Raw genomic sequence first — 13,499 nt, forward strand, 5'->3', positions numbered from 1 at the left:
AGCCTGAAATTGTTTATGATATATTTAAAGCTTTATATATATATATATATATATATATATATATATATATATATATATATATATATATATTTTTTTTTTTTTTTTTTTTTTTTTTTTTTTTTTTTCAATTAATGTCAGTTTATATTCCATAATGTGAGCCATCAAATCATCAATGATGTGGATTCCAAAACCTCTATGGTAATATTTGATAACTGAGAGCGTCTGCATGTAATCTGATCAGGACTGATTATGAACAGGCCATTTATAATCAGTCTGAACCATGGTCTGAACAAACACTGATCTCTCTGTCTGTCTGTCTGCTGATAAGAGCAGGATTTATCAGCACCTTTAAAACTCTCACATGAAGGAAATCAATTACAACACCTCAGCAGGGATCGTTTCTTTACGCAAGGCATTTAACATGACAATCTCTCAACACAGGTAAACATGTTTTCTGATCAAGGGTTCTCATACGTCAGTCCAAAGGCCAACGTCAGGTCACCGATCCTGGTAATTAATAGATTAAAATGGATTATACTTAGTGACCAAGCCAAAAACATCCTGGGATTTGATTGCACCTCCTTGAGGAATACTAGGTCATGTCCTACATTAAAATATGTCTTAGCTAGAAACATAATGTCACTTAATTAGATACCCCAAACAGAATAAAAATAGATTATCTTGTCTGAGATAAATATAACAGTAAGGATAAACACAAAAAATGATGACCTTATGAATCCAGGTGAATATTCCTTAAACACTCTTTATTTTATATATAATAAAATACGTACTATAAAAACTTTAAGTCATCCACAGTGCGAAAGGGCTTTATAAACATGTTAGTGCTTAATCTTCAAAAATAAATGTATTTGATATAATTAAACATTTATCATAAAAATACATTATCCACAGTGTGCAAAGCTTCAGTAAACATTTCCGCAAGATATTTATAAACCTCTGTTAGATTTCTAAATATCACAAACATAAAAATAATAATAGTAATAATCTGAAAACAGTGATCATGGCACAGCATTTCGGTCAGTTCTGTGCTAAACGGGTCAAAGATGAGCAAAGTCGTTCATTCTGTCAGTCTTTCTGCAGACGCAGTGACGCTGTCGTTAGACAACAGCAGATTCAGCGCCACACACATTAATACAATAGTTTTTGCCGTTGTTATTGTCCCATTCGGTGGCACCGAGCACAGCCGGTAAGTAAGACACGCAGAACTCGATGCGTTCGCGCGGGTCGATCCGTTCAGGAACGCTGATGTTAAACTCAAACACGTCAGATCCAGGTTCCCCGTAAAACTGATCCAGGTACGCACACGGGACGTCCAGGTAACTGCGCCACGAATCGAAAGTAATCCGGATGTGTACGGCTTTCTCGAAGCAGACGTTCTTGACGCGCACGGTACCCAGAATGCAGCGTTTGGTGACGTCACAGCTCTCCAACAGCACCATGTGATCCTGAAGCCTCGTTCTGAACGCCTGGAAATCTCTGCAGGGCGGATCGAACCCAAGACTCAACCCTGAGGTCTTACTAGCGGGCTCTGTAGAGCAGATCATCTTCTTAGCTCGTGGTATTTTCAGCGGTTGGTGGCTGGGTTTGTCCTCCTTCTCTGAGAACAAGCGCACTGTGATGAGCGAGAGCCCTTTGGCGTCCGCGAACGCGACGCGTTTCTCCCTGCGGCCGCTCTTGATCAGGCCTGTTGGAGGAGTGTGTGTGAACTCAAACACCGGCTGATGGGAGATGCAGGGTCGCAGGGGTTTGGGAGTCGACACCGTGAGAAGATGTTTGATGTGTGGAGAGCCTCTGCACCTGAAGCCCACGTCCACAGACCTCATGGAGACCGGCGGGCCGAACCGCGACATCACACTGGAGCAGGAAAAAATGGGATAAAATGATTAGGAAACACTTTATTTTACAGTGTCCTTGTTACATGTACTTACCATAGTAATAACAGTACATGCAACTAACCCTCAACCAAATCCTAATCCTAACCCTATAGTAAGTACATGTAGTTGCTTAACAGTACTCAGTACTTAAATACATAATTACACTGTAACAATGACACCTTAAAATAAAGTGTAACCAATGATTATTTGCAGGATTCGCTTTACTTTAGAATCAGGGCTTGACATTGCTCAGCATCCGCTGTGACTAGTGCTTTTCCAAAGTCACTCGCCACTCAGCATTTTCACTGGCCACAATTTTGACATCGACACCATGGGGGAAAACTGCCATTTAGATATTTTTAATATTATCGCAATTTGTTAGCAGGTTTATTAGGCTACTGTCACTTTAAGACCTGACGCACGGATCCAATATACTGTTACACATGCGTTTTCTTCTTAACTGTTTACTTTCACTTAAAACTGACTGTGTTTACGTGAATACTGGCCAAGACCGGCATTTTGACATTATTTTGTGTGTATTTGACTGTTTAAGAGCAATAAGCAGCAAAAAAGAACTCAGTTTAGTACTGAGAGGCGGCTTTATGTGCCGCACTTGCCGCAAATAATCGAGTGAGTGAGGAGAGGCGGGTTTGTGTGTCACTCGCTGTCGGGGAGATGAGAGAGAGAGAAAGAGACGCTGGTATCGTATCTATTCTGAGTTTCAGATATTTCAGTATCGATATGTATAAAAAAATCTATATTTTTGATGTAAGGGCAGTATGAGTGACTGCGTTACACTCCACTGCTGAAATCTATCCGCATTTGGTGGGTTGGCGGGTGTTAATGTCAAACACTGTTTAGAAACTTTTTTTACATTTTCATGAGATAAGGGAGAAAACATGTCAAAAGACTTATTTATGTTAAAATTGAAAACAACAAAAATAACACTACTAAACTTGCATCTAAAGGAAATCTATATTCAGGGAAATCATCGGTTATATTTTTTAACTAATTTATTTAGTATTATCTTAAATACATGCTCTGGAAAATGCATGAGGTCACAATGTAAAACTGCCTACAAAGAATTCAACAAATTCAAAAATAGACATTTATCTGCAAGATATCAAACAATGCAAAAATGAAATCTTGGATTATATTTTTTATATAATTTATATAAAATAATAGATTATAACCCTTTCCTATTTCCTGCTCTTTGTGGATCTCACAGTTGGACACATAATCCTGAAAGATTTAAACACTGCCCAGCCAAAAATGTGTGCACCTCCTGATGGAAATAGACGTTATTTTTTTGGTCAAGATCTTGTATTGATAAAGCAAGAGTCCAATTCAATGAGTTTAAGGCCAATTCATGTGTGAAAATTATTCTTCAAGCTCCTCACAGCCATTCTTTCTCAATCTGAGCCGGATGAATCTTGACATTGTCATCCTGGATAATGGCCATGATGAGTCTTCATACATGCATGTTTAAGAAATGAAAAGCTACAAACTCCGTCAATTAGCTGTTGCCACTCATATAACATGCTAGAAACATAATAATCACTGCAATAATGATCCAATCATAAACTCTTAAGCATTTGCCTATTGAAATCCAAACAGCAACCTCTTTTTGTCCGGGCAGTGTGTACTAAACACACATTGTTGGAGACTCTGTTTTAACATGTCAACTCCGACTTTCCAGTGTGATAGTTTCTGTAAATATTTGTTGAATAAATCTTGTTATTTTTGTTGTGTTTATTAAGGCAGCTACAAATGAGTTATCTTAACCACAACTACATGTGGTTAAGATAAAAAACAATATTCAATTTTGTCAACTCAGGTTTTATGTCTGACTGTTATGTCTGAATTATTCTAAGGTTGTTTCATGATTTTATTTACATACTGTATAAATTTGGCCTGATTTACATGCCATGTATAGATAACATCTTTACATCTACTGAAGACACACACGCACCCACACACCCGCACACCCACACACACCCACTGACTCACTCACACACACACACTGACTCACTCACACTCACACCTGTTTGTAAGGACATTAACTGGAAGGATCGTTGAATTAAATGTAATATTAGTTAATCTAGTTGTCTTATCAATCAGTTGTTTGAAAAAACATTTGCTAATACTTAAATCTGTTGTAACCTCAGTTGAACCTTTGTCAACACCGTCAGATGAAGGTTTTTGTTAATATTGAAAAAATATTTTATTATTTTTTTCAATTTATTGTGTTAGAATACATCAACATCAACTGAACTACACTATATTATGTGTTATTTACCAAAGATCATTGGTTATATATGCTTAATATGAAAAAGGAGGGTAGAGAATTTAGGAATTTAGGAACTGGATTGTTCATAAAAGTGTCAAAACTAAATCTAGAGAATGTATTTTTATCACGGCCCCTGTACCGAACACCATATGAGACCCTGGACCACAAAACCAGTCACAAGGGTCAATTATTTGAAGAACTGAGATGTATACATCATCTGAAAGCTGAATAAATAAGCTTTTCATTGATTTATGGTTTGTTAGGATTGGACAATATTTGGTCGAGATACAACTATTGAACATCTGGAATCTGAGGGTGCAAAAAAATCGAAACATTTGAGAAAATCTCCTTTAAAGTTGTTCATTTATGTTCGTGATTTTGCGGCAGCAACTCACAAAAATACATGTTTTATATGTTTATGGTAGGAAATTTAATAAATATCTTCATGGAACATGATCTTTACTTAATATCCTAATGATTTTTGGCATAAAAGAAAAATCGATAATTTTGACCCATACAATGTATTGTTGGTCCAGGGTCACATATTACATACTTAAAGACTTTACACTGTTGCTGTGTGGATCAAATTAAAATAGCAAGCTTTTTAATGCGTCTGACGGAGTCGACAAATTAAGTTTATGAAGTAAATAAATGTAAATGTTCCCTTACATGGTTCATTAGCTGAGACCTTTGTATAGCTACAAATATATCAAAGTATAATAAATTAAAAAAACTTGTCCCTTATCTCAAAATCAGTTGTTTTGCACTCACAAATAGTAAAGTTGAAGTTGAGTTTTACTACAAAAATATTGACTACATGACTTTTCAGTGACCAATTTGAAATACTTTACATTACTTTTCTAGTCCTGGAACAATCAGATTTTTTTTTTTATTCCCCAATATTTCTAGGTTTTCAAGGACTGGGATCCCTGGGTTTGCTATTTTGCCCTAATCAGACAATAAACTTACTTTGCACAAGTCATCTTCGTGAAAATCCTCCTTCAAAATTCCTCTTCCCAAAAGTGTCCACACACTTTAAACTGAGCCGACGCTGTAGAAACATACACACAAGTGGTTTTAATTACAAGTTACAAGTTAGAAAAAATAAAAATTTTACCTAACTTTCTAAAACATAGTAAAAAAATTATAATCTTACTCTGCTTTTATTTTGATCACTGCATTATTCCGCTGAAATCCTTAAAAATATTATATCTTTTGTATTGTTTATTTATTATATTCTTTGTAATAAAGGACACACGTTTGTGATGTCTCTGACTACCTCGGTTGAGCTTCAGGAAGCGTTATGTGAGATCTTGCGTCACTTCATCTTTTATAGACGCTTGATCCCTCCTCCAAACTCAAGCCAATGAGCTTTACACAGGACAGGACTTGACCAGCTATTTATGACCTGATCTGTGGGCTGAAGAGTATAGGAGACTAAATCCTAGGGCAAACTTGACAAGTATCAAGAGACGTGAATTTAAGAAAAAATATGAATGCACTATATAAGGAAAATCACATATTATATCAACAATACAATACATGCAATATACCAAAAAATATTTGTTGTATACAATAAAATAGTTGTTCAAATAAGCAAGAGCAAAGAAATGTTGAACATGGACATGCCATTTTAAGAAATTATGGATTATTTTATTTTAAAGTGGATGGATTATATAACAATTTACTTAGTAAGTGCCATTTTTGTAAAGCACTTTGGGGTAACTTTGAAAATGTGCTATATTAATAAAGTTGCTTGCTTGCTTATTTATTTACAAAAAAGGGCTTTGTGCATAAGAAATGTATTAATATGCATGGTTCATTTACTTGACATAATGAGTGGCTGTTATGCCATTCTCAATGCTTCCAACGAATCTGGAAAGACAGTGATGATATTTCTATTCAATGCCATTTATGCAAGAGTGAAATTAACATAATTATGCCTTTGGACAATGAGGAAAAGCATGAAAACTCCTCGGGGCCATTTACCCATGAAGCAAACCAGCGAGCGTGATGTTTAACCTCATTAGGCTTTCATTCTTCATGCTTGAGCTTCCTTTACAAAGAGAGGCAGAGCAAGAAGAGAGAGATTCACCATCACCATATCAGAGCTGTCGTTCTGCACGTATACAGGAATCAGTGTGGTTTGAGGCTTTGCCAGTCAATGCCTGGAACGCCAAACTGACTCACTGACTGTTTGCTCGAGAAAAAAGAACAAATTTGGTGATGAAAAGCAGTACAAATGACAATTCTGTAAGGATAAACAGAAAATGAAAAACACACCCATATATGCTTGATTAACTTTAAATTTCCAGTCCGTTGCAAATTCCACTGCGGTGTGAGAGTATTTTCACACTTGGCTGGTTCGGTTAGATTAAAACGAATTGCTGTGTTCACACATTTAGTTCAGTTCGCTTGGTTCATTTGCTCTGGACCAACAAAAAATAAAATAAATTTAGTCCTGGTCCGATTAGCACTCAGATTGGCATTTTAACACCGAACCTAAAGGCACAGGGATATGTTCACAACCTGATTGGTCAGCTTCTTGTGACATCACGTCCTGTTTTTGATTGGTTTACATGTCTTTGGTCCGTGTTGCGTTCATATTTAACTCGAACCGCACCAGAGTTGGTTTGGAAGTGGATCAAGGCTAATTTTTTCAGCGTCTCGGTCCGTTTGTTTTGGTTCGGATGGCAGCGTTCACACTTATTCAAATGAACCGCACTAACAGAGCAATCACATCGAGTTTTATTTAATCCAGCCAAACATGCCAAGTGTGAACACACCCTGAAATATGAACACAACACAGACCAAAGACATGTAAATGAACCAAAAACAGGACAAGATGCGACCCAAAAAAGTCGGCCAAAAGTTTGGATGGTCGGAAAGTTCTGTTGCAAAATACTTTTAATTTCTTTTTTTTTTGTCTTAAAAATGACAGTGAGAACACTAAGTGAACCAGGACGAAATTTATTATTTTCTGTTTTTGAACCAAAAGAACCAAGAAAACCGAACTACAAGTGTGAACACAACCTTAGAGACTTTATTTTCTTTAGACTTGAAGTCAACAGGGCCAAAAGTATAGATAGAAAATATAGGAAAACCCAATTATACATTCATCAAAGGCATTTACCCTGGGAAAAATGGTAACCTAAAAATAGTAACATCTAAATTAAAGGGTAGGCAATATTTTCCATATCCTGATAGCAATTAATAATGGTCTAAATATTAGAAAATGTACAAGTGGAAGTCTCAGGACCAAAAAATGTTCGTCAAATCATTGCATTAGGGAGAGTGTGTGAGAGTGTGTGCATGCAACAGGAACTGTGTGCGCAAGACTGTCACAGGTCTTAAAAACGTCAAAACTCAGTGCCCTTAAAGCACACAAACCAACACTATTTCGAATACCACTTCGGAGCGATATTCGAGGCTTAGCATATCCCATAATGCATCATGTTCAGGAACTCACGTGCCCCGGAATCGAGGGAAACATTCCACTGTAAGTTAAATTAATTAGATATTAGCCTACAGATAATTTGGTGGTAAAACAAAGTGTTGCACATTTTATTGATACAAATTACAACATTTGAAACTGCTTTTTATTAGTAACACCACAATTAGCCTACTAAATTGTGTCTGTTAGCTACTTAGGGACTACTGAACAGACATTTATAAGTTTGATTTATTGAAAATCTAAGTGAAGCTCGGTAAACGCTGACATTTTTAATGCTTTACATTTTAAGCGGTAAACACTATTAGTCTGTCCCATCGGGTAATCAAAAGTAATCAAACATGCAGACTTGCCTACTATATAGTAGGCGACAAACAGTATGTGACAAAAGAAGTATGTCTGAATTCACAGTTCTCATAAAAGAGTATAAATGTCCCCCGGATGATCTAATACTTCTGGTGAGATTCTGAGGTGTGTATGATGGACACTACTATCCCATGAGGCCACAGGATTTATGAATGACAGTGAAGCGACGCTGGTAGGTCACATGATAATGACAACATGGCGGATGTAGTACGTCCAGATTACATTCATACACAAACTCATACTATATTGAACATACTTTTTGGTCGTGAAGTTATTACTTATTCAAGATAAGTACCTACTCAAGAGAGAATGTGATTTCGGACGCAGCCGCGGTCTTCACGTCCACTTGAACACTTGGGCCAAATACAATAAATACGTCATGTAAGTAGACAAGTGGTCAAGTGCAAAGACTGCAAGTGTGGTTATTTGGACAGACCCACAGTCACCGAGAACCGCAAACAAACTGCAGCCGCCTTTACAGTTACTCCCGAACCAAAACAACGAGCTTATCACGCCACGTCTACGTCTTAATTACCGTAATTAAGAGATGGCAACCCGTGAGGTTCTACCCGGAGCTGTTCACGTCCTCAGACTCGGATTTATGCGTTTCAGTGGCAACACCATCAACGCCGAAATGAATCTGCAGCAGTCAGGTGGTACAGGTCAGTGCTCTTTAAGATGTTTACGCTCATTATTATTGTAATGTCATGTGCTTTGAGACATGAGGTAATTTAATGCCATTTCTCGTAATGCTTTGCAGACTCTGCTGTGTGCGTTCATGTGATTTGAAGGAGGCGTGGCTTTGGAGACGCTCTGAAGGGAGGGTGTTATCTTATGCTTTCAAAACTAGCTTGCTAGTTTAACATCACTGAATTAATTAAAGCAACACCAGAGCGCTTTTCCTCTTCGGTCCCCCTACAGGTTGGAAGTGGAATTGTCCATTACCGCTGTTGTAAATAATTTAGCCTTCCACAGCCTACCGTCGCACACACGCTATTATCCAGCACCGGCTTTGGAAATAACGATGTCCACAGACAAGGTAGAGTATGTTGCATGATTTTATGAAAGTATGATGTATTACGACATCAGAAACGGCTATTTTTTATATAGGCTCCACCTATCGGCTATGGTAACGCTTGCAGTAAAGCCAGTCAAATTTGTAGTTTCTTATGTCTCATTTGAACTACAGATCTGCTACAGATCTGGCAAACTTGCATAGTGCGGTTATAGCCGATAGAGGGTCGCAAAGCGAATGCAGAAGTGCCGTTCACCCTGTTACGAGTTGATGAACCACTGAAACCATTGTGGAAACATTATTTTAAGGTACAAAAGAATCTTTGGTGTTGCTTTAAAAAGTCATAAAAAGCCATGTTGCTGGGTAAAATCACATTGACATTATCAAACTTGGGGGTTTTTTGGGGGGAAAGCATCAAACTGAAAACATTACAGAGTTAAAATGAGATACGACTCTGGATGTGACATGTCTGACTTGTTTTTTTTAGGATGGAAAAGCATAATGATGACAGCTCTTGAATCTGGCAGAAACGCACCGCTGTGCAGATCTTTGAAACGACTTCAAGCGGATCCGTGGGTGTCTGTCAGAGAAAGACAAAACACCCAAGAGCTGTGTTTCCAAACCTCTTTTGTCTCAAAACCGTCAGTGAGAATCAAGAAGCCCTTCATCAACACCAAACCGGAAATATGTTCATATAATCTCATACTGGATATCATTTAGCATCATCAACACTATCATAACAGACAATTTTGAACTGAAACAGACCTCCTCTCAACCTGAGGCAGAAAATCTCATTTTATAACTGTATTTAGTTTGATAGCAGTTTGATTGGCAAAATCCAAATCTTCCCGTGTACTGTACCCTCTGGATGGGAATCACTTTTCAAATCTGAAGCAATGTTTTTTAAATGCCCAAGGTTGCCTTAAGACGTCATGCAACTTTACAGATGTCTTGTTTGTTTCCTCACAATTGGTGGATGTGTGAACTTCCTGTGCCTCATAACATTAGACTTCACTATTCATTCCAGTATATTTGCACAATGCATTAGCCAATCGCTGGACTGTGACCTAGTTTTGTGAAAACAGATGAACAGTTCTCTATGGTTTATGCCAGTAATGATGATGGACAGTGTAACTTCCTTTCGCTTGAAGGAAGGCAGTGTGAAATCGGAAGCTGTGGCAGATGCTAATAAGTTAACGTTGACTGTTTTCAAAAATCCCCACTTTATCAAGAAAGTCATTTATTGACGTCAGTGAACACTGGGTGTGGTAAAGTAGTGAGAAATGAACAACAGCAATTCACATCAATTTCTAATTAAATGTCCTTTAAAGGGATAGAAAAAACATTTAAATTCTGCACCTGACATTTACATGTCTTTTCAAACCTATATGTCTTTATTTCTTCTTCAGCACACAAATGATATTTTGAAGTTTAAGTTTTAGTTTTTTTGTCTGTACAAGTCAATTAGGTCCAGTGTTGTTTTGGACCCCATTGGCTTTTATTGTATAGACAAAAAGAGTTAAAATTTATTAGGTGTTCAAGTGCATACCGCTGAAACCCTATTGGAATTGTTAAAAAATGCAAAATTTCTCCCCTAAAACTGATCAGGCAGACCAAACCTAAGTCGTAGAGACTTGAAACTTTGAGGGATGGTAGTACTCTCATCGTCTACAATGTCACCAAGGCTCGCCCCAATTGGCCTGACGGGGGCACTACAGCGCTCAAAAGTACGTAATGACTCATAACTCCTAAACCGTTCGTCGCAGACTCAAGTTTCTTAAATTGGATTCAATCGTCACCCTGACGAAATGTTCGGGTATTTTGGATTTTTTGAAAAAACTAATTTTGCAAACTAGTCCTAGGTTTTTCACCCAATCAGAACCAAACCAAACCAGTGCAGAAAGATTCTTTGGAGTCTAATTGTCAATAATTATATTTAAAAAAGTCGAAATTTTGATTGACTAGACACTTGGTGGCGCTATGAAATGAAAAAACAAAAAAACATGAAAATGGCTATAGCTATGCAACAGTCAGTCCGATTGACTTGAAAACTGACATGCGCTGTCTTTGTCCAAGGTGCCGCGAATTTCTACGAGGACATTCGCGTATCTCGAAAAACATGGCCGCCGTCGGCCAAAGAATTTCGAGCAGCTGTCAGACGAGGTTAACGGAGGTTGGTCGGAACGAAACTCGCTGGGCCTGTTAAAGTCACGGCCACCGGGGGGCGCATTTGTGTTTTTCACGAGTGTAAAGGATTGTATTTCACGTGATTTTACACATGTGCCCACGACATTCATACCGCATTGGTAGAACTCCTCATTCTGAGCAACTTTGCCTCTAGGACCGCCGCTGTCAAGAGAACCATTCGTTAAATATTGGAGATTATTTATAAAAACTACTTTCACATACTAGTCCTACCTCGATAACTGTTAAAAACCTTTAAAACTACTATATTTCCTTAGTAAATTGCCTGTATTGTCTGTAAATGGTCTTTTCCATCTATTATCTAAGGTACATGCTTGCTAAATAAAACATATTACCTTTTTTTGCATGTGTTTTAAGGCCTTAAAGGGTTAGTTCACCCAAAAATGAAAATTCTGTCAGTAATTACTCACCCTCATGTTGTTCCAACCATGTAAGTCTTTCGTTCATCTTCGGAACACAAATTAAGATATTTTTGATGAAATCTGACAGAATTTTGACTCCTCCATAGGCTTCCAGTGTGACCGAAACTCACCGGCCCAGAATAGTTATTAAAACATCGTTAAAATAGTCCAAGTAACTACAGTGGCACTACATTAAGTTTATCATGCGACGAGAATACTTTTTGTGCGCAAAAACAAACAAAAATAACGACTTTATTCCACTTTTCATTTCCTTCTCTCTGGGCCTCGTAGTGTTTTTGGGCTGCGCGTCTGTGTTGCACGTCATCACGCAACACACACATGACCGGCGTCGGCCAATAGTGAGCCTACGTGGTGACGTGTAACACAGACGCGCTGCGCAAAAACACTACGCAAACCAACTAGAGGTCGAGAGAGAAGGAAATGAATAGTGGAATAAAGTCGTTATTTTTGTTTGTTTTTGCGCACAAAAAGTATTCTCGTCGCTTGATATACTTAATGTAGTGCCACTGGAGTCACTTGGACTATATTAACGATCTCTTTAATAACTTTTCTGGGCCAGCAAGTTTCGGTCACACTGGAAGCCTATGGAGGAGTGAAACATGGCTCAGATTTCATCAAAAATATCTTAATTTGTGTTCCGAAGATGAACGAAGGTCTTACGCGGTTGGAACAACATGAGGGAGAGTAATTACTGACAGAATTTTAATTTTTGGGTGAACTAACCCTTTAAAGCGCTTGAACCCCGATAATTACTGCTCGCAGCTATATTTTGGGGGGAATTCATAATATCTTCTTTATGTTCCACAGAAAAAAGTCATACAGGTTTTGAACAACATACAGATAAACAAATGATGACAGAACTTTTATTTTTTAGTGACAAAGTAACAAGGATATTAATTTCTTTCTTTCTGCATGATAAAACTAATTCTGTCCACATTGTGACAATGTCGGCATGAAACGGAAGGCTCGATTTTGTCTGTGGGGAATTGATTGAATGGTTGCGGTTTGCTATTGGCTGATCTCATGTGATTGACAGGTTATTGCCCCGCCCTCGTCATCAGAGAAGAGAAGAGATGCTGCAAGAGGAAGGGGAAGTTATTCTGAATTTAAGATTACGGGGGCACATGAATTTAAAAAGATTGGCAAAGTATGTGCAGAAAGAAATCATTTATAATAAATACTGCAATTTTCCATAACAAACAGGAATTTTCCAGTTTGATTTCATGGTGACTTTAAGGTGCGATCACATTTAATGTTGATCTGTGAAATTTTGCGTATGTTCAAGTTAGTCACTTGAATTACTAACATACAGTAAATTACTCTATACCAGTAACAACCAGTTACACTGTGTTACAATGGTTGACTGAACTGTCAAGTTTACACCTGCTTTAGTAGATTCTTGGCCACATTTCCATGATGTGAATCATGGCACTAGATGAGACTCTTATCTGTGTACGAGACTTCAGTTAATCACACATTTCATAATATTGGAACAATACAAATATTTTAAATATCTGTTCAGGCTTGCAGGTAGAGGTTTCACTACACATAACCACAGGTGTATAACTCACACTCACGGAGGAACGATCACGTACACCACACGAGTCACGTTAAAGAGAGTCTGACAGGATATGGAGAAACTGGTGCGTTGCTCAAGGTGGAATAAGAGGGAGATTAGGCAATTATCTACCGCGCCACAAGGTGAACTCAGGGCATCGTGGGTTTTATTTACTGCAATGTCTGGTTTCATCATAACTCATGAACTCAACCTATGATATAGTGAGAGCAGGGACGTGCAGAGAGCTTCTCAGGGGCACAAATATGATATTATGGCCAAAAAGAAAGATGAAATTCT

At 37.8% G+C, this 13,499-nt stretch overlaps 1 protein-coding gene across 2 annotated transcripts; it reads right to left on the minus strand.

Moving 5' to 3' along the window:
- Positions 1-131: 131 nt before the first annotated feature.
- ppp1r3c2b (protein phosphatase 1 regulatory subunit 3C2, duplicate b) lies at positions 132-5,488 on the minus strand. Of its 2 annotated transcripts, none has more exons than XM_079896229.1 (3): positions 5,342-5,488; positions 5,155-5,236; positions 132-1,875 (listed from the first exon to the last, which is right to left on the minus strand). In XM_079896229.1, the coding sequence occupies exons 2-3, from the start codon at positions 5,166-5,168 to the stop codon at positions 1,119-1,121; spliced, it is 771 nt and encodes a 256-aa protein (XP_079752355.1). In that variant the 5' UTR covers positions 5,169-5,236; positions 5,342-5,488; the 3' UTR covers positions 132-1,118. The 2 variants fall into 2 exon arrangements, with proteins under 2 accessions (XP_079752355.1, XP_079752356.1); XM_079896230.1 differs by having other exon boundaries at positions 5,462-5,486.
- Positions 5,489-13,499: the final 8,011 nt, after the last annotated feature.

Source organism: Squalius cephalus (genome assembly GCF_949319135.1).
Source record: "Squalius cephalus genome assembly, chromosome: 16".
Taxonomy (NCBI): Eukaryota; Metazoa; Chordata; class Actinopteri; order Cypriniformes; family Leuciscidae; genus Squalius; species Squalius cephalus.